The 22,576-nt window shown below is 40.8% G+C and overlaps 1 protein-coding gene across 1 annotated transcript in view; it reads right to left on the reverse strand.

Annotated features, from left to right (window-relative positions):
- tmprss3a (transmembrane serine protease 3a) overlaps window positions 1–22,576 on the reverse strand; it is a 79,970-nt gene that overhangs the window by 32,051 nt on the left and 25,343 nt on the right. Inside the window, exons 3-6 of the mRNA XM_077580886.1 lie at window positions 14,920–15,033; window positions 11,628–11,744; window positions 9,634–9,757; window positions 2,723–2,842 (exon numbers count right to left, since the gene is read on the reverse strand). Coding sequence (XP_077437012.1) covers window positions 2,723–2,842; window positions 9,634–9,757; window positions 11,628–11,744; window positions 14,920–15,033 — 475 coding nt within the window. The remainder of the gene's footprint in view (window positions 1–2,722; window positions 2,843–9,633; window positions 9,758–11,627; window positions 11,745–14,919; window positions 15,034–22,576) is intronic.

Genomic DNA, 22,576 nt, shown 5'->3' on the forward strand with positions numbered 1-22,576 from the left:
GTGCAAAACAAAAATCAGGCAACAGGACACTGACATAACAGTTTAAACGTTACAAGGAATCTCGACTGTATTGACAAGTTTGCTCTACATTATTTATTTGGTTGTTACCAACATAACTATGGGATTCATTTTTCAAGAATAATTTCCAGTTTAATAATTTTTTTACAAACTTTATTTGGATGTACGCCGCCATTGTTATTTAGGTCACAACGCATTCAATGCGTAGTGATGTAGAATAGCGGCTTACTCTCTGCAGAGCAATATGAAACGCTTATAAAGAAAAAAGCAAGGTAAACCTCCATAGCGTTCTTAAAGGGATGATCAAAACTCTTGAATGTGTCTGGTGACGGCGTGGGGGAGGGTGACTCTCCCGATCGCACGTTGTTTCTTTAGGAACGCTACGAGGCTTGACTTGCTTTCTTTATTGGTGTTTCACATTGCTCGGCAGAGAGCCTGCCGCCATTCTACGTCACTACGCACTGAATGCATTGTGACGTAAATAATAATGGCGGCGTACATCCAAATAAAGTTTCTACAAATTGTATTTAACTGGAAATGATTTTTGAAAAATGAATCTTATAGTTATGTTAGTAACAACCAAATAAATAATATAGAGCAAACTTGTAATGACAGTCAGGGTTCCTTTTAAAGAATATCAAAATAAACAATGTTAGTGAGCAAAGCATAGGCAGTTAGTATCACATAATACACTGTATAATAACATGACAATGTACTGAATATGACCTGTTTGTTATCATTCAATAGCTGAGTTGTTGTTTTTTGTGGCAAAATAAGATACATGTACAATATGTACTTTATCTTCTTCTTTGCGCTTTAGCTTGTTGTATAAATGTACACACACATAGGAAAGTATCAAGATTACAGAAGGTGCCCTAATGTCGCAAACAGTAACCGGAAATAGCGTAGGTGTGTGACATACGGAAGTCTCGCCTCCTCTGTGGCATATACCCCTTGGGTTTTGGTTGGGGTTAGGGTCAGGGTTGGGATTAGGCAATCAGTTATGATGGTTAAGGTTAGGGTAAGGGGCTAGGAAATGCATTATGTCAATGAGATGTCCCCACTAGGAATTATGAGCTAGAGTATGTGTGTGTGTGTACTTGTACATACTACATTGTGAGGACCAAAATATGTCTTTAACCAACAGATTGAGAACATTTTTGTGAAGTGAGGACATTTTGGCTTGTCATTACAACTCAAGACCTCTTTTTGAGGGTCAAGACTTGGTTTTAGAGTTTAGGTTTGAATTGGGTTATGGTTGAGGTTAGGGTAAGGAATGGGGGTAGGCAATCATTTTTGATGGTTGGGGTTAGGTGAAGGGGCTAGAAAATGCATTATGTCTATATATGTCCAAATGTATAAGTACAAGTGTGTGTTTGTGTGTGTGTGTGTGTGTGTGTGTGTGTGTGTGTGTGTGTGTGTGTGTATGTGTGTGTGTGTGTGTGTCCCACTGTTCCTGCATTCACGTGACAATCCATTGAGAGAGGTCGGGTGTGTGTGCAGAGGGAACGCATATCAGGACATTATTTTCATGCATTTAATCGCGCAGCTTCTCTGAAAGATTGTGTCAACATGTCAAAATGGAGGAGGGATAGTCAGACATACAAATTATTAAAATAGTAAGGTCAATTCCTTTGTTTTTGTTGTAGGATATACTGAAGACATTTGGGTTTCAGATTAAATGATGAATATGAGACAAAAGTTCAGAATTCCAGTTTTTATTACATGGTATTTACATCTAGATGTGTGTTACACAACTAAGGACAGAGCTCCTTTTGTTTGAACCCACTTTTCAAGTGAGCAAAAGTATTGCAAAATACATTAACTTAAAATAAATAATATTTGTACACCAAGAGTTATAGTTCCCCCCCAGGAAATTCCAAATTGTTGTATATTGGCTATGCATAATGTTTGTGCAATAGTTCAAATTGACTTCCCTTCTTCTCTCAGCTTCAAAATAGTTAGCTTTACTCGCATAAACAGCTCTCTGGTCTTCTTGCTCGCTTAACAGAAAATGCTCTTTTCACAGATGAAACCCACAACCAAAAACCAACACTATATATTGATTAGGCAGTCAATCTAAAAGGCAACCAATACCTGAGGAACTAGGGACACCCCTCAGTCACATTTTCAAATACTTTTGCTTACTTGAAAAGTGGGTGCAAGAAAATGTGGTCTGTCCTGAGTTGTTTAATACATCTAGATGTATATACGGTGAAATAAAAGTTGGAATTCTGAACTTTTGTCTCACAATCATAATGTCTAAAATGTCTTCAGTTCACAACAAAAACAGAAGAATTGCTGTTCCATTGCTTGTGGGGACTGTACCTTGGTCAATCCAGGCAACACAGCAACATTTTGTACAGAAAAGCAAATGAACCAGTTGAAGGATGCAAAACAGAGATACTTTAATGAACAGTGAACAGGAAAAAAATCTGCACAGATTTATGGGGTCAGATGACTGGACCTGCCACACAATAAATCATTTTATTGATTTTGTTCACAGCACTGCACTCACTGCATTAGACAGGGCAGAAAACGGCAACAATTTCTAATATCTAAGCTGACGTTTAGCTGCTGGTTTCAGTGGTTTGTAATTTAGTGCCACAATTGCACACATTTAAATTGCATCATTAAATTACGAACAGGAACTTTTTTTCTTTTTTTTGTCTGTCCAGCCCTTATTCAATTATATGCTCTGTACCTGAAAGTTGTGGTGTTTTGTAGCTTAATGATTTGTGATTGGTTCAGATTGATGGACACCAGATTGTATTGAAGGTCCTGCTCAATAGAGGACAGGGGGATGAAGAATGACTCGATGTAACTGCCAAAGACAAACAAAAACAGGAACCATTAATTAATTGGGAATTGGACTGGTGAAATAAATGTAGCCTTGTTCCTTTTTGTTGCATAGATGGTGCATATACATTGTGCAATATAGTCTAAGAAAAATATGGATGACCAGAGTGTGAGAATTGCTCACTGTGAGACAGAGGTGAGAGTAAGTCATTGTTTTGCAAGTCACAAGTAAGTCTCAAGTCTTTGCCCTCAAGTCCCGAGTGAAGACCCAAGTCAAGACTGACAAGTCTCAAACGATTCTTGAGTCATACACTTTGAGTTTCATGTCCTTTCGAGTCATTTTAACATCATAGATGATATTATTTCGGGTAACCATCAAAGTAAGAGTCAGGGACTTAGGGAGTGAACCCAGAGTGGTGCAACAGATTGCCGTGTTTGCAATGTGTTACCTCTGAATTTACAGTCTTAACAACTACGCAGCTAGCAACGATAATTAGCCAATAAACAACTGACATTAGCTTACTTACTGTTCTTTGTGCAACTTCAAATGTTGAACGAAATTTGAAGTTGTTGCCTCTCCGTCAGTGATCTAAACTTGGACATACTGCAATTAATTTTTTGTTGACCACCTCATAGTTTTTGTACCCAAACAACTAGTGGTGCAACGGATCACAAAAGTCACGGATCGGAATGTTTTTCAAAAAAATTAATAAAATGAAATCAGATAAATAGAACTTTGTCTTAATTTATTTTATAAAATGTTTTTGCCCATTAAATTTTATGAGATATATATAAACTCAAAATATCTAATATGGCAGTTGGGATTTAGGAACACAATTTTTAAGTGCAATATAACGATACATAATTATTTTATACATGGTCCATGTATAAAATAACAAGGTATCCTGCCTTATGTTATATTGCACTTGTAATGCACTTGAAGTTATGTTCCTAAAATCCAAGTGAAAAATACATCTATGCAGTTTAAGGCACATTCCCTTCGTTTAAACATGGAGAGTGGATTACAAAGTAGTATAGGTCCACAATATTGAAAACAATAAGAAAAGCGAGCCAAGCAACAGCTATCAAACTACTGGTGCTAGCCAGGCACCCGATGCTAACGCTAACAGCTAGCTACTAGATACGAATGCCGGATACTTGTACCGTATCATACAATGACGGCGTAATGAACTTGCGGTTTCTTTGCGTCCTGATATATATAGCTATTTAATATACTTTCAGGGTGGCATTATGATAATGGTGGTAGAAAATATGTAATTTCAATAAAAACGTCGATAATGCAAGCCATGTCAAAGGGAAGTAGTCAAACTGGCGTTCACGCCACTAGGAAGGCGGACTTCAAAGTAAAATCCGGTCAGGCTGTTGCATTTGTGTCAATGTATTATTTGGTTAGCTTTATTTTGAAGTTTGCCTTAGCGTAGGCGCCGTGCGTTTGCAGCTTCCCTGACATGTCTGACAGACGGCGCTGTGCGGGCCCAGCTCGCACACGTACTGTACATACACGGACACACACCGAGACGGAACTTCATCGTTAACATACATTTTAATCATTTTGTTTTGGTGAAAGAAGCAAGTCTTTTCAAGTCAAAGGGCTCAAGTCCGAGTGAAGTCACAAGTCATTTTTGTCAAAGTCCAAGTTGAGTTGCAAGTCATTTAAAATTTTGTCTAGTCGAGTCTAAAGTCGTCAAATTCATGACTTGAGTCTGACTCGAGTCCAAGTCACATGACTCGAGTCCACACCTCTGCTGTGAGAATAAAAGCAGAGCATAAATCTATAGGTCAATTTTGGTGACATATTGAAAGTATGATATATTAAAATGATACCAGTTATTTTTCAATAACTCTAGCTTCAGTATTTGGCAAGCATCTGTCCTTTGTTGGGCTGTCACTGACATTTTGGTCATTTGTTCCTCGCTGCCCCCTAGGACATAGTACTGGCGAAGCTGGTGAGTCAGTAGTGACACCAACTTTTAGAACCACAGCTAAATTAATTAAAGACATAAATTCACAGGCTAAATGGTAACTTCTTACTGACTCAAATTGTGCAGTACATATTTTGTTGGAAGGCACCGGAAGGAGGCCCTGGGCACAACCCAGGAGATGCTGAAGACATTGGGTTCATCTCATGTCTCTTAATTGCATCGTTCCTAGTTCCTCAAAACATTGAAAGCGACTTGGAAGGTTTTCTCACTGCACCAATTTAACTCATTCACCCCCAGCCATTTTCACTGAAGCAACCCCCTTTTCTCCCGGCTTTTTTACTGGATTTTGACAGATTTTGCAAGAATATTGTGTTCTCTTGCTATAAAAACATGGAACTGAAAACATAGCGAGCTGAAGCGTATGTGTCATACAGCCCAGGCTAGGGAGTCCACATTCATTCCATAGCCTTGATCATATTACATGCATTGTCCCGTAAGACAACGTGAACTATTGTCTTATTTATATTCCACTGCCTAAACATTGTTTCGAAAGCCTCACAAACCGCTGTTGCTGTGTGTGAACCAGACAACTTTTGCAAGTGCAGTGTCGTCTTTTCCATGTTGCAATCCTCGTCCAGCCATTGCGCCGTCAAGCTAATCAGATTTACTGGACGGGCCTCAGACGTCCATATGTCAGTTGTAAAACTGTTGTCTGTCAGTGAACAAGCATGTACAGCGACAACATTGTACAGCTAAACACATCCGAAAAGCAGCGTCGGAATATTATAGCGTGGCTCCAAGTGGCTAATTAGCTGCCGTAACCCTGCGTCTCCAATGACTGAGAATGGTTGATCATCCAACGCCATAAATTCAGCAATCTTCCGGTGAATCGCTTTGACCCTCGAGTCTACTCCTCAAACTGCCTTGATTTTTCAAATGCCTTGTTAATGGCAACAAGACCAGACCCAGACGGCAAATTTGGTGCTTCGCTAGCATGAGCATTTAGCTTCCTCGTATTTGCGCCATCCCCCGTCATGACGATGATGAATCTTTAGGTGACTGATGAGGTTTGAAGTGTTGAATGCAGCACTCCTTTCCCCCCATCTTGAAACTTTAGCTGTACATTTGTTGCAAATTGCAATCGCGGAGTCATTGTTGCAAATTGGGAAAAAAAGACCACACTGGAGATGGACACGCCATGTCGAACCTGCCTGTCAGCCTGTGGGCAGCAGGGAGAGAGAGCGTAAGAGAGAGAGAGAGAGAAAGCGAAAGGCACATAACCAGACCAATATTAGTGTATTTGATGCACCCCTTTTATCGGTCCATTTTTATTTGGTATCGGACTGATGGCTGTGCAATTGCAAATGCAATTAATCCATTCCCAAGCTCCAAAAACTGAAAATTTCTATTTTTATTTCTATTTATGTTTTACATTTACAGTACAGTATTTAAACAATAAAAATACCTTACCTTACCTGTTGTGGTTTGATGGCATCAGTGGATGATAAATGCTATGTTAATGCTAGCTTTAGTTCAGTGCTTAGTTTGTGTATTTTACATTGGGCATATTGTTAGACTACTAAGCGGTCCTTGCGTGCGTTGTTTAACGTCAGGCAGGTTGTTGAACAGCTAAGGGGGGGTCCTCGTCCCAATATTTACAGAAGTAGTCACAGTAGTTACAACTGCGCGATAATCTCCTTCCTAATTCCACTGTGGTTCGTAGCACTGTATGTTTTTCTTTGCTGCCACTGGCACTGTTGTATTTCTTTGGGCCCATGGTGACAAAATTGTCACGGAAAAATCTAAATGCACTCGCGAGAATGGAGCACCTCCGGGAGTATTCACGATCTGAATGAAATGAGCAGTGCATTGTCTCAACTACTGCAACGTGAGCATTCGGCATTACTCGGCTTCGCTCGGCTACCCATTTTCAAGATATGTATGTATATATATATATATATATATATATATATATATATATATATATATATATATATATATATATATATATATATATATATATATATTAGAGGTGTCAGTCGATATTTTTTTTTTAGCATAGTTAATCGCATGAGTTAAAAAATTGTCATACTCCTGTTAAGATAAAAGTGGGAAGGAAAGTTAACCTAATAGAAATATGGTTGCATTTTTTAGTCATTGAATCAGTAATTTCATAACAATTATTTTTAAAAAAAATGTTTTATTAAAAATAAGTACTGTACTGTGACATTGATTTGTGTTGGTCATTTTTCTATCACTACATGGCATAATTGCATTTGTAAGGCAAATGGTGACAGCTCAATGCATTTTTCTTTTCATATTAAGAGCTGACTAATTTTTAACATGAAGTAACTTCTTGAATTGAAATTTTGCACATTTTAAAAACTGTAAAATACAACTGTACCCAAGTCCCCACAAATATATGCATTATTTAATTTATTACTGCTAAATTGTGTTACAGTGATTCTGCACAAAGTTGAATGGTTTTATTTTGTTAAGCTCAATACGGATGCACATTGTAAAATGACCGCAACTTTACTGCATGACGAACCAGCCAATAGGTGTTTTCTTTTCATATTAAGAGCTATCAATTTTTTTTTTAACATGAATTAACTTGCAAACTTCTGCACATTTTAAAACATCTATATGATAATGTTCAGTTATACATGTAGCGCCACCTAGTGGTGACAAGAAATGTCATAATTTAAATTTTTATCTTTATTGCCAAGCCCGTTTAAGGGATCCAGTTGAAATGTCAGAAAAGCCTTAAGATAAGCCTTAAGATGTTGATCATCCCAACACTGAATATTGTAACTTTTCACCAAAGGGCGTGGCCGTTACGGTGCAGCGAAGTCTGATGATTCACTGTGACAATAAAAGCTACGTTAACTTGACCCAGATGATCCTATCTTCTCAAAATTTCACACATTTGATGAGAGTCCAGGTCTGAATACATCTACGAACTTATATTTATTCGTACTGATAGCGCCACCTACTGGCATTTTATTTATTTTTTTAACATTTTTTCTTCTACTTTTTTCTCCAACCACGTTAACTGGATCTACCTCATATTTGCTCAGAAGAGTGTTTAGGCCTTCATGATGTTACAACACGAAGTGTGTGAGTTTTCGCAAATTGCAGTGGGCGTGGCAAGGTACTGTTCGCCAAGAAAACAACGCCAATTTTGAGAGCCTAAACATGCTCAGAAACTCATTAAACTTGGCACACACATCTGGCCTGGCAAAATGAGCAATATTGTATCATGTATTGTGCGTTTTTTACAAAAATCACTCACTATCGCCCCCTAGAAATTTTTAACGAAGCAGCCCTGGTTGTATGTTTAAGCAAGATCCACCCCCAAAAAATTGGTATACGAGTGAGCCTAAGACCTACAAAAAAGTATCTTGGACCCATATGTTAAAATGAACAGGAAGTGAGTTACGAATTTTTGAATGTCCGTTTGTTGCCGACTTTTGCACATTTACAGGGGGCATTCTGTTGCCCATTTCTCCTACACGTTCGATCCGATTAACTTCAAACTTGGCCTTGACCATGTCAAGACCTAGGTTAACAAAAGGGTAAGAAATCTAGAATTTTCAAAATACTATATGACGGTGCCGGGGCATCATATTTTTTTGTTTCATATTTTCTTTTCCATGAAAGACAAATTACGTAATAACACCCTCGATACATGCTCCAAAAATTCCCAAACTTCCCATGTATGTTTATAGTCACGACCTGAAGGTATACCTATGACAATAGTTGGTTATAAATATAGCGCCACCTAGCCCTTGGGGTCGACAAAAAATCACCCCACACATGATATTTTCATATTTGTACAAAATTTTGATACTTTTGTAAGTGTGATGATAACTAAGTCATTTATGAATATTTCTTTACTTTTGACCATTCAAATTTTTTTGTGGCATCAAACCTATCCATACATATATACTTTTTATGTATTTATTTGTTTATTTATTCTGTCCTGTATGGAAAATAAAAGCAATATTGTGCTGTGAGTAAAACGAACGATGATGTGTATATATGTACTTTAAAATCGGGGCAACTCATCACCCAAAAATAAAACGGACGCTGATTTTGAGGGTCTTAACATTGAGCAAAACTCATTGAGCTTTGCAAACTCATCACACATGGCAAAAAAAACAATCCATAATATGTAAAGGTTTATTATGCCATTTTCAAATAAATTCTGCTTCGAATGTGCCACTACGAAAACGTGCCAGTACCCCAACGTGCAAGTACCCCAAAGTGGCCCGGGCTGCGAGGGCCCTTTATAGCTGCCCGCAGCTCTAGTTTAATTTATTACTGCTAAATTGTGTTATAGTGACTCGTTTGAACGACTTTAAATGTTTTTATTTTGTTAAGTTCTCAGATGTGCATTGTATAGTTACGCTCATGCTTTGCTGAAACGAACTAGTGACGCTGCTTTAACAGAAGACGAGATCGATGTTACACTTAATGAGCAATTTTCTAGAGTTGCTGAATAAAATACGCCTCACATCAAAGTGGCTTGGAGTCACTCCAAGTGACAAGACGGTATCCATTCGGCTCGTGGCTTTAACAGGATGTTGACTACACAGCTGCTACACAGTCCAAATGGCTCCTCCACTCGAACATTCTGCCCCTTAAATATTTTGTATTGTAGCTCCAGTGCAGTACAGTACATTTCTATTGGGTAATTTTGACATAGACGTTTCTGCTGCGTCGCGACTGGAATTCCGGCTTTCCAAATAAGGAACGGTCGTTAATTGAGCGTTTATAAAAAATGGTGACGTTTAAGGCACTTTAAGTTATGCATCACAGCACAGCCACAACAAATGTGTCATTTTAAGTGAAGGAAGTGAAGGAACACCTGGTATATCCCAACTGCTTGCAGGCTGAGTATCCCAGCCAGTTATTCCAATCCTCTGAGCAGACTGTCCTCCACACACCGCCTTTCTGGACCTGCAGGACTGAACTCCGCCCACTGAGACGCACTGACAAAAAAACAGTAGTTAACAGTTTATTTGTAAATAATTATACTCTAATTATTGTCTATATTATTTTATGGGATATTAATGGTGGTGGCTGGCTTTGCATCATCCAAGGTATGAGGTACATGTGCTTTGATGTCATCTGGGATAATCAAGATGTTGTTGACTTGCCACATGCCACACGAGTTTTCGCGCTGATACAGATTAGGCCCACACGCTTTTATGATTTCGCAAAAAAATACTAAATACACTTATCTAATGAGAATTGATTAAATAATGAATATGAAACTCATGAGTAGATTTTCAGCTTTAAAGGTACAGTGTGTATAATTTTGTGACATCTAGTGGTGAACTACTGTAAGAGGATTTATTTTAACTTCGTTATAAGTATTTGTGGACCTATTTGGTGGAATCTAAGTGGCGGTCAATCATTGGATCCAACACTAGAGCTGTAAGCACCACCAGTGGTACGTTCGCAAAATCCTTCTCCTTCATGCATCCCTAGCATAAAGTTGGCGGCGAAACATGTCAGCCTCCCAAAGACACGGCGGTGACCTATGTAATATAATTTGCTATTACTAGTAGTGATGGAGATGAGTGATGGACTGATGGATAATCTGAAGTAACAGTGTTGAAATGGTTCAGTGTTACGAAGCATTTGACACGAATCAGTGTGGTGTGTCACGACACTTTCTGAACCACTGAATCAATATGAAGCAACAGTGTTGAAATGGTTCAGTGCTTCTAAGCATTTGACACAATTCAGTGTTCGACATCCGCTGGATAAAATTATATATTGCTTTTACATTTAACAAAAGGGTGAAGCGTCATTAAATTGTAAGGCACTGTTGTGTCAGTTTTATAAAATGAAAACATGAAATACTTGTGCAACAGGACTCTCTGATGGAAGTAGTTGTATAAAATGCTTGTGACACTGGGACGGGTATTTGGGTGTTTCAAATATTTTTTATTTAAAAACAAAATCATTTCTGCAGCATTTGGTTTCAGTCTGTTCCTCTTTTTACTGATGACCTCTCCAGCTTTGGAGAATATCCTTTTGGTCATTTATATTATAAATCAGTGTATAGTGTGTGCATAAATGTGTACGATATTAACTAAGAATTTAATCTATTGTCTAATCTAATCTAATTTCACCTCACACTGTAAAAATGGGGAGTGATATTTAATTCTATTTTTGTATTATAAATTTTACAAGGAGAGATTTGAGTACATTTTACCAGTTTATTAAAAAAAAAAGTTACTCAAGTGTTGAGGAACAAACTCATGACCTTTACTTGGTAGGCAGACACACTACCACGTGAGCCATACCAGTCTTGCTGTTTGCCACTATAATGTATTTCTGGTATGTCTAAAATTAGACCAAAAATGGCTCTTGGAGGTACGAGGATTCCATCTGACACCAGCAATAGCATACAACAGGAGTGGTGTGGCTCAGGTGATAGAGTCTAGAGTGGCTGTCAACCAACCTGAAGGTTGTGGGTTCATTCCTCAACCCTTGAGTAGAAATACTCCTTGTAAAATTTACTTAATTTTTGAGTGAAGAAATGTTCCTATTTTTTTCCTAAGTAAATATTACTCATTGTTTTTTACAGTGCACCCTCCCTCTGCCTCAATGACTTAATGAGCGCAAAATCTCTCCTTCTAAATAACCCACAACATATTGAGGGATCCTGTCCCTTTATAAGCATTGTGAGTTTGACTCAAACTGACTGACTCAACCCCCACCCACTCTTGTCGAGTTAGACTATAGCTAGTGCTGTGTGGTGGAGGGATTTGGGGCTCCATCACTTCAATGTTGTTAAACTTCTCAGTTGGTATCTTTGAAACACCCCTGGTGGTGGCTGTGTCTCACCACAGCCAAGCTCGTCCTCTCCATTTTCACAGTGCACCTCTCCATCACACTGTGCTGAGCTTCTGATGCACTGAGAGGAAAAGCCACAGCGAAACCTCCCAACACAGCTCAGACCCACTATAGACACACAGAGGGGAAATAAAAACAGATTTGATTAACCTTGATCAACCCCCCCCCCCCCCCCCCAATTCATTAAAGTTCATTGTGATGAATTGTAATTTACTTTAAGTATCATATATTGTGTGAACTTGTAGTGGAGACTGTGACAGCTGTATTTGCTGCTCAATGGAGGGAGGGAGTCAAGTCTTTAGTGCTCATTTCAGCAGCAATAGAGATCCGGACATTGACATCATGTGTCCCAAAATGGCCGTTAGCAAAACCATTTTGGCAGCATAGAAAACGCGTCTGCCACTTTGAGTAAACTTCAAACGGCACACATTAACAATGATTGACAGCTGTTGTGGACCAGCTGCCACAACGAAAAGAGGCAAAAAAAGGATCAATCATGCTCCAGGCTACCAAAAAAGGAACCCATGCGTAGTCAATGTTGCACTTTGTACATGGTGGCTGAATCAGCAGATGCTCACTGTTACCACACGCAAAATGTGAGAGGAATAATCTGTTTTGTTAATTTGTGCTGCTACGGTTTAATAAATATTACACAGTTGAACTTAATAACTGACCAACACCATAAAGAAGATTATCCATCCATCCATTTTCTTGACCGCTTTTCCTCACAAGGGTCGCGAGGGTGCTGGAGCCTATCCCAGCTGGCTTCGGGCAGTAGGCGGGGTACACCCTGAACTGGTTGCCAGCCAATCGCAGGGCACACAGAGACGAACAACCATACTCACAATCACACCTATGGACAATTTGGAGTGTTCGATTAACCTGCCATGCATGTCTTTGGAACGTGGGAGGAAACCGGAGTACCCAGTGAAAACCCACGCAAGCACGGGGAGAACATGCAAACTCCACCCAGGAAGGCCGAAGCCCAGACTTGATCTCATGTCCTCTGCACTGGGAGGCGGACGTGCTAACCAGTCAGCCACCGTGCTGCCCCAAAGAAGATTATTTACGGCATAAATGACAGCGGGCGTGGACAAATTAGCAGCTGCTAAATTGCTAACGTACCTTAATAACACTGCAAGACTTGCATGAAATTGCAAACTTTTATGGCATTTTGACCACACATAAAGGGGAAATAAATCCATATTGCACAAACTTGTAAAGCCTTTGCATTATCAGATTTGAAAGCACTCACGGCACGAGTTGAAAAAAAAAGCCCTCCTGACACTTCATTGGCAATCCAACATGTCCACCTCACGCATGTATATCACGTCCTTTTCATCAAAGTGACTGTCAATGCTCTTGGGTGGGAAGTTGACGGATAAACGCTACATTTAGCCCTTCTCGCAGTTTTAGTCCATTAACGCTGCACCACTACTTTCCTGCTGCAGGGGGGCGTGTTTAGAGAAATAGTCACGTGACGTCTGGATTTCTATGCGCACTGGCCCCCTGAATTGTAATTTGACCCCTCCCCAGACGCCAAATGATTGACCCATCACGGCACCGCCACACATCTTGCCAATGCAGTCTGCCAGCATTTTAAAATGTGACGCTTATTAGATGTCTCTTACACAGTAGTTGGCGCTATGTACCACAAAATGTTGTAATCCACCTCACTATGAGAAGAATTATCATCTGTTAATAGGAGAAGAATCTCCCATCAAGAGAGTTCATTTTACACTTTTTTTTTTACATTTTAAACCAAATGTCATGTTGGTTTCCCCGTGAGATGTGAGTCACTGTTTAAATAACTTTTATGTTCAGCTACATTGTTTTGGACATACATCGATAAGCTTCCGTTGTTTTGCACAAGCTAAAAATTCATGCATTGTCGTACAGGATAACAGCAACCTCCAGTGGGCAAAAGTTAAAACACTTGAGAATTATTTTATAAATGTAAAGTGCGTTACAAATAAAATCTATTATTTTGTTGTTATAAACAGACATTAATTTACATCTAACAGTGGTCTCTGTGTGCACTAACGTTGTTAGTCTACAAGTACAAATTCAATAGCATTAATAAATATTCTAAATAATGTGGTTGTTAATAAAGTAGTGGTAGGAGTAACAATACTGTATTTTTTTTTTCATAGTCTGTGGAAAATTAAAAATCAAGGGGAGAAAACAGATTACTTGTTTCTGAAACGAACAAGTTATCAAACAATAAGGCCAACCAGTCAACTAGTTGGCAGTAACGTCAGCAGTCACTCTGATAGGCTTCTCCAACAGGTAGCTCGCAAACTTGCCTCATGCCTCTTTAAGTATTATTAAATAATACAATTTATTTCATAAAATTTTGTGTCATATTTTGCTGGTTGTAAATAAAGAATTCACAAAAAATGGTACAGAAGGAAATCTTGGCTTTGTGGATGTGCTTCGATTAATTGGCTGTTTCACTTTACATGATGTTTGGCATTGCTATGCTATCTTGATTTTGTGAGGAATTAGGCTGTTTTACAGGGAGATATCCACTTTATTACATCCTTTCCGGGCATCCGGGCGGGTTTTATAAATTAATGAAATTATCAGTTTTTCGTTGTGCGGCAAATGGGAGGCGGAGTGCACTGCACCGTGTTTACCGTGACTGGCAGACCGCGCACTGGCTGTGACGGTGGCCCAGAACTTAAGCTAAGTGGCAAATGTTGAGCTGCTGCACCGGAGACAATGGGTACGAACCCCGCTCGAAGTAAAGAAAAAAAGATTGCGGAGCAAAAAATGCAAGATTTCAAAAGAGAGTAATGTTTTTTGTTTTATTTTATACTCATACAGAAGAGGCATATGTTAAAATAGTTTGAATGTATGGCATCTTAGAGTAAACTGAGTATCATTTAAGTATCTCGAGTGTCCTCTTTTTTTGGGAATGAAAATATGGTCACCCTAGGATACGTTGTACACTCGCCTGCTGACACAAATTTGTAATTGGTGTGTGCGTCTCAATTTGCGACTGCTTGCCTACTCAAACCTAGAGCTCACTGCACGTCACTGATCATATATCATTTAACTCTGACCTATAGATGAGGGAAAGTGAACCCCGGGTGAACCCCTGGTGTCATTAACGGGGTCATCAATTACGTTTAGAAATAAGTGGCATTGTAATGCCTTCTCCTTATTTGCAAGAATAATTGTTAAGACAGATCAAATTTACCAAACACACAAGAAAACCTGCCTTTTTTATGTTTATCTGAAAACAAAAAAAGGAGAATGTGTGTGACACGTTCCTCACCTCCAAGGCCAATACCAAGAGCAAGAGTGAGCACCAATACGATACACATTGCAATAATCAATTCCATGCGATGGGCTAGTAGTCTTTTCCTCCAGCCTTTCACCAAATCATCCTCTGTTGAAAGAAGAGTAATGTTGGGAAAATTGTACAATTAATTATCACATAAACACTTAACTATTTGCTGCAATGAAGAATTGCTTCTGCTTGCAATGAAGAATGCTTGCTCTGCATTCACACACATAGTCAGATTAGGACAACCTAAATGACTCATGCAATGAAGAATTGCTTCTGCTTGCAATAAAGAATGCATTGCTCTGCTCCTACATAGCATATTAAGGTAGTCGTATCTAACAGCTGATCAACAGGAGATGACTCATGATGACTACAAGAACAAGAACATCCAACCCAGCGGAATGAATTGAGCCACTAAGACGCTGTCCGTTAATAAATGATTGCAAACTTCCCCACACATGTTCTCAGCACTTACATGCACATACACACAGACAAACAAGTACACTGTGTTCAAACTATGCTGAACCCCCCCCGTAGAGTTGGAACACCCAGCTAACCAGGGACCACCCTAAAGAAATAAAAAGAGAGGGCTCGGCAGAGTGTGCTTCAGAGCGGTAGAAGGTTGTAACTGAGGCACACCTCTGCCCGTTCTCCTCGCTAGCTTGTGAAAAGGTACAAAGGTGTCCTTTCTCCTTCATTGTGTTGTGTTTTTTTATTAATGTCAGCTTATAGAACCTAACATTTAATTGGTCCTTTGAGCCAGATTCCAACACACCCAAGGTTTCCAGAGGCCCTTGGCCTCGGCTCTGCGTCTGGAGATTGAGGGTTGACGGGAAGCCCGAAGGAGTGAAGACATCTTTGTTGAGTAGAATACTCACACACTCATGTGGAATGAGTGAAATGCGCGCTGAAAAGTAAATAAAATAAAAACTGACAATACTAGTCCCTATCAGGTAGGCAGAATAGTAGTCTATAAAACTGTGAGACAGAGTAGTCTATAAAACTGTGAAAAGGGCGACGGCGTCCTGTAACGTACTTAAACTCTGTGAAAAGACAGAGTAGTCTATAAAACTGTGAGACAGAGAAGTCTATAAAACTGTGAAAAGGGCGACGGTGTCCTGTACGTACTTAAACTCCGTGAAAAAACAATGTGTGCATGTGTAAAAGTGTGAGTGGAGGTTCGCTACCTCATTTGAACATGAAATTAAAGTGACAAAGGCAAAGGCAAGAATTCTCCGCCAATTGTGGTAGAAGCTTGAGAATTACCTCAGACAGAAAGTAATTGTCACCCTGTTCGGGGACAAGTCAGTATAGTCACCCCAAGTGAACCACTGACTGCAACATGGGAAAAACAGCAAAGAGGTTGATACAAAGGATCCGAAACAAAAATGTATGTGTAAGGACTGGAAATTTGTAGAAAGCCAATGTCCTTCTAAAATAAAACATCTTAATTTGTGGATAACAAAATATGACTTTGCTGGCCAATTTTACACATACAAATAACCAACCTGCAGGACAAAATAAAAACCACATGAAAAAATGATCAAAAGAAAAATTAACAAAGATGGTTAGGAAGATGCAGAATTTTGGACGCAAATCTGGTTTGTTAAATACAAATTTAGAGAAATCTGAAACTTTGCTTTGAGTAAGTAATGATTTTTGGCTATGACCATTCATTGTAATTAAAGTATGAATAGAGGCACCATTGGGCAAATTGCCAAATGGGAAAGGCCTTGTGCATATCAAAAATATCACCTGAATGAGGGAATCGCAATGACTTCATGACAATGACGTATTTGAAAAGACTATGGACTATTTACTACTACTTTGACAGGTAGTGATTTTAAACCCTTAACCCGTGTTTGCATGTACTAACAAACTTGACAGTGACTAATGTAGATTCTAATTGGAACAACACAAAATTGCAAGTAAGAACCTTAACAATGTTGTATTGAATGTAGCCCTAGGGATTTTATAAGATTGGTTACATTGAAAAATGTTTTCCTAAGAATTTCAGCTCCTGCTGTGGATGAGGGCAGCTTTAATGGATCCTCCCCAGCAGGACCTGATAAGTATTGGCATTGAAGAAAAAAAGATTATTAAAAGGTTTAAGACGTTAGCATATATTATGAGTAACGACTAACAGTTATGGTAGAAGCAAAGATGGGAAGAGTTGCCGTTAGAGGAGACAAGGAATAGACATGACAGTACTTTTGTTTTTCTTTAAAAATGAACAGGAAGAGCTGTTTAACCTGCTTCCTCATAAATTCTGAACATTAAGTAATTCTGATGTTGGCTTAATTACCGCATGTAAGTAAGTGGAAATCAGAGCAAAGAAGTAAATACTATCTATGCTAGAGACTATTTATCGAAGATGCTGAAGAAGGGATGAATTAGACTAGTGATTAAAGACTTGCTAAATGCAGGAGTGCTGATTGAGAGTACCAAATTTGCTAAAAGACACGATATTAAATAATTTGGATTCTGAAGTAAATATGTCCTTGATGAAAATTTGAGTAATGAATAACAATACACCTACGTACATTGTATATTCTGGTTTAAATTTACACTGAAAGGAAAAAAAACATAAATGCATGTATGAATTTAGATCCATTTAAATACCCCTAGCCCCTCCCTCCGGGCAAACTATTTATACAATCATGGGGTATAATACCAAAAAGTAACCAAAAATAACTAAAGCATGTAAATAAATAATATCTGCAACATACAGTATATTAACCATAACAAAAATTCTTCAATCACAATCCATAACTTAATCTTTCAAAAAAACAAACTCATTAAATAATAAACCAAACTACTTTTGTGGTATAGACCATGGCCATGTGACACTTTAAGCGCAGCAAAAGCGTTATTTAAGCGGGAGTCCGGAAGTGCTTCGGTTTGGTCCAGTGTTTATTGTCTAACAACCCCGCAGAATGCAGGTGAGCGTTTGCAGTGCGTGTCATGCGTCGTGCGTCTGTGTTGAGTGCACCCCTGGCACCAACAACGGGGAATATATATATATACTGTATATATATATATATATATATACTGTATATATATATATATATATATATATATATATATATAGTTACCACAAGGCTATTGTGAATGTCCCACAATACCTCAAGCGTTTATAAATTGCTTAGGGACATTTGAAAGTCAGGTTTTAACTTGCTTAAAGTTTGATTTATTTGAAAAGCGGAGTAGTGTGGAGTGAGGATCTATGGCGAGAGCCAGAGTGCTTTACGGCTGTGTCCTTGGGCAAGACACTTCACACACATTGTCTCCAGTGCCACTCACACTGGTGTCTGAAAGGTGCGAATGTTTGATGGTGGTCGGAAGGGGCCTAGGCGCACACTGGTAGCCACGCTTCCGTCAGTCTGCTAGGGCAGCTGTGGCTACTTAAGTAGTTTACTGCCACCAGAGTGTGAATGTGTGAGCGCAGGAATAATGCATCCACTGTGAAGCGTCTTTGAGTGTCCAAAAAAAGCGCCATATAAATCTAATGCATTATTATTATTATTATTATTACTATTATTATTATTATTATTATTATTATTAAAGTTGAGAATAGACTTGATGGCAGCATGGCCAAACACACACTGCAGTATATACTTGCTATTCCCCGGAAAAAAAAGCCAGCAAAAAACTGTAGCGTCTGCAATCACAGTGAAACTAATCTGTTGTGCAAATCCTGCTGCGTCCCCTTGCACGCAGGGGAGTGTTACAAAAAGAAAAACTGTATTTGAAACATCCACACAATTGTAAATAGTACCACGGTTGCACACATTTGTAAATAGTTTGCCAAATTGTTTTGTCAAATTGTTACACTGTTGAATGTAAATAAACATATTTTGCTATCAAAAAACACTTTTTCATTGTTGGTGGTTGTGTTTTACAGAAGTAAAGCACTGTTTAGGTGTTTGTGGCATCATTCATGGAAAAAAAAGGTGTCAAATTTACTGCATGAATTTAGTGCATGAAATAATATCGTTTCACAAAAAGCTTGATTTCTCCGTATTTTGTTTCAAAACAGAGCATTTGGGTGAAACTAACCATTTTCTATTGTTGATTACTGAAAAAGGGAATAAGGTAGAAACAAACTTTCATTTGGTAGTATGTGTGTTTCCATAGTCCAAACACAAAATTTTCTGTGGACCTTGAAAGGTCAGTCAAAATGCTTAAATCGGCTGGCACCCACGGCATCCCTTTTCTGAAAACGTCTGGCAGTCAAAGAGTTAAGGTTCTCAGACACAAAGCAGCAGATTGAATGCACCCCCGGCTACTTTCTCATAAAGTACCGTACAGGTGAATGAAACCAATCAGGTCAGCACATTATGGCTTTTCAAAAAATAAGAAAACGGTGTGGTCCCACATACATGAACTCTCTAGACACTTTATCCCACTGTCTGGCCCAACCAATTTTACAATTTCCGGAATCAGCACCCCGAGACTGCTTTCAACCTCTTTTTCCCTGAGGAAATTATCCAGAGGATTGTCACCATGACTAACTTGCAGGGACAGCGAGCAATCACCGGCTGGAGGGACATGACAGTAGATGAGCTGGGGGTGTACATGGGGCTGTTGATCCTGGCAGGAATTTACCGCTCCAAACACGAGGCAACCATCTGTCCCTGGGATAAAAAAAAAAAAGAAGAAAAAAAGGGCGGTCAGTGTAGCATATGGCCGTACGCCTTACTGCTACAAATTGTTACAGCAGTGTCGCAAAGTATCGCAAAGCGGATGTTTGAGGAACGGATGTACACGTGACGGCAGTGAAATAAATAAAGCAGACTTGGCACTCACAGTTGTGTCGTATTCTTGTTCTTGGACATAACATTTTGGCGACGAGGATAGACCCCCACTTCGCTACGCTTCAAACGTTCCTCGCACTCTCAAGCGAGCCTCCAGTCCCGTTGTCCCGCTGGTATGACTACATTCACTACATATCTGGCGGCGATCGACCTAAACGAAGCTAGCAATGCACGGCAAACCGCAATGCTAGTGCACAGCCTGGGCAGCAAGGGACAGCGCATATTTCATACTCTCGGACCTGCGCAGACGTACGCGGACTGCGTCGCCTTGTTTGCCGGACATTTTGCTGCTCCAGTGTCATAGTCCAATGGGTTACCTTTCGCCAGCGACGGCAACGCGCCGATTTACGTTGCTTGGCGACCCTCTGCAAATTCTGCCGCTTGGAGGACAAGATGATTCGGGACCAGTTAGCAGAGCAAACAATTGATTTCAAGTTATGAGACCTAAGAGTTAAGCTGTTACTTTCGCCGAACGACCTCCTGCTGTCCAAGGCTGTGGAAATGGCATTTCAGCTGGAGAATGCTTCTCAGTTGACAGCGCGGCTCGCGAATCCCGACCTGCCCACCGCCTCACGCTCTCTCGCACTGGCACAGACTGTCGCTCCGAATGCTCACCTCTCAGACTCCGCCTCCTCCTACGACGATGCTGAAGTGAATGTGGCCGGACGGCAGGGGGCTGTCACCTGCGCTAATTGTGGCTCTACCTCACATCCCACACACGCTCCTATTTGCAAGACCACCGGACAAAGATGTCAGTGCTGTGGGAAGATGAATCATTTTGCAAGAGGGTGCCGCTCTGCTCCCACATCCACGAACCCTCCATCCGATTCACCTGGGCAGTTGAGCCCGACCACCATCCACTCCGTAGGCTCCTGCACCAAGCCATTCAAGTGGTGCACGGTGGAATTGGATGTCGTGTGCTTGCCGCTTCTGCTAGATACTGCAGCCTCCAGGTCTCTACTGAACAAGTCCACAATAAGACGCCTTTTACCCCGGCTCCCAATTAAGGCCAACACTGAAGACCTGTTCAAGTATGGTCACACCAAGATTGGCATGGTGGGTACTGCCACCTTTGCTGTTCGCTATGGCTGCAAGACTCTTACTGCATTCACCTTCTAGGTGTCCCGTCATGGCGCCAAACTCTTGGGCTTTGACTTGTTTTGTGCACTCGGTTTCTCCATCACACACAACATGGGCTCCACCATCTTGACAGTGACTACATCCTAGCAGCAACGATGGACATCACTCTTCACAGGTTTGGGCTGTCTTACTGCCTTCAACCACTAGCCATTGATTCAGCTGTGCCCCCCGTTATCCAGCCTCTTCACCGGCTCCCACTTGCACTGCGTGATGACATCACTGCAGAGCTACAGAAACTCCTTGACAATGGTTTCATTGAGCAGATCGATGCATCCCCTTGGATTTCAAATCTGGTAGCAGCGAAAAAGACGGGCGGTCTGTGGCCCTGTGTTGACCTCAGGATGGCTAATAAGGCCGTGATTTCTGACAAATACCCACTGCCCACAGCGGGGGAGCTGGCCGCCCAGTTCCATGGGTCTACTGTGTTCACAAAACTTGACCTGCGCCAAGGTTACTTGCAGGTTCCATTGCACCTTCACAGTCCAATTGTGACTCACATGTTTTTTTTTCCCACTATACACGCATGCCCTTTGCCCTCATCTCTGCCCCCAGCTGCTTTCAGAAGATCCTGTAAGATCCACGATGGCCGCCTCTCCAAGGTGCATGATGTGCTGGCCAGCCACAACCTCACTTAATGGGGAGAAGTGCATCTCAATAGTACAAACTCAATAGCAGCGCCTGCTATTGAGTTTGTAGGATTTCGCCTGACTGGTGATGGACTGAGCCCACTGCATTTGAATGTTGACGCTGTATTGCACCTGCCATAGCCCTCATGCGCTGCGCAGCTGTCCACTTTTCTGTGGATGATGGCCTTCTACTTGCGCTTCCTTCCCAACTACTCCAATGCCACCGCACCTCTTCGTGCCCACCTGAAACAGGGCGCCTCTTGGTCCTAGATGCTAGCAAGCTCGGCTGCCATCCACCGACTCAAAACACAACTCACCTTGCCTCCAGTACTCGCTCATTTTGACCTGCAAAACCCCACATTCGCGACTTGTGATGCGTCCAACACTGCAGTTGGGACTGAGCCCCCAGTGGCCTTTGCATCGAGGTCACACACTTCTACTGAGCAGTACTCGGTCGGGGAGAGAAAGGCTCTGGCTTGTGTTTGGGCATGTGAAAGGTGGCACATGTACCTGTATGGACGACACTTTACGCTCCGCACGGACCAGAAGGCTCTCACAGCCTTGTTGGCTTCGACTGGGTCACAAGCCACTGCGGCTGTACGGGTGGACTGAGAGACTGCAAACGTATGATTTCACCACTCAGTTCACGCCTGGCAGGGAAAATGTGGTGGCGGACCTACTCTCCCGTGCCACCCCCGGTTCTGTGCCAGAGACCAACCATGACACCTTGGAACAAGGTTTCATCCTCATGCTACACACACCCCTCCAAGCTGTCGTCTTGCTGCATGACCTTCAGGCAGCATATGCAAAAGACCCTACACTGACCCAGCTCCGCATCTTCATTCGGGAGGGCTGGCCTGCGAAGGTGTCAGAAGAGCTTGCGCCTTTCCACCAGGTTAAAGGCGATCTTTCATGTTGGAATGATGTATGTGTGGCTAGGGGCTTTTGCACTGTGGTCCTGTTCTCCTTGAGGCCCCGCATCTTAACCATGGTTTACAAGGGACACCTGGGTCTTGTAAGGGTGAAGCAACGCTGCAGGGGCCTGGTCTGGTGGCCAGGCAT

The sequence above is a fragment of the Vanacampus margaritifer genome, chromosome 11 (genome assembly GCF_051991255.1).
Source record: "Vanacampus margaritifer isolate UIUO_Vmar chromosome 11, RoL_Vmar_1.0, whole genome shotgun sequence".
NCBI lineage: Eukaryota > Metazoa > Chordata > Actinopteri > Syngnathiformes > Syngnathidae > Vanacampus > Vanacampus margaritifer.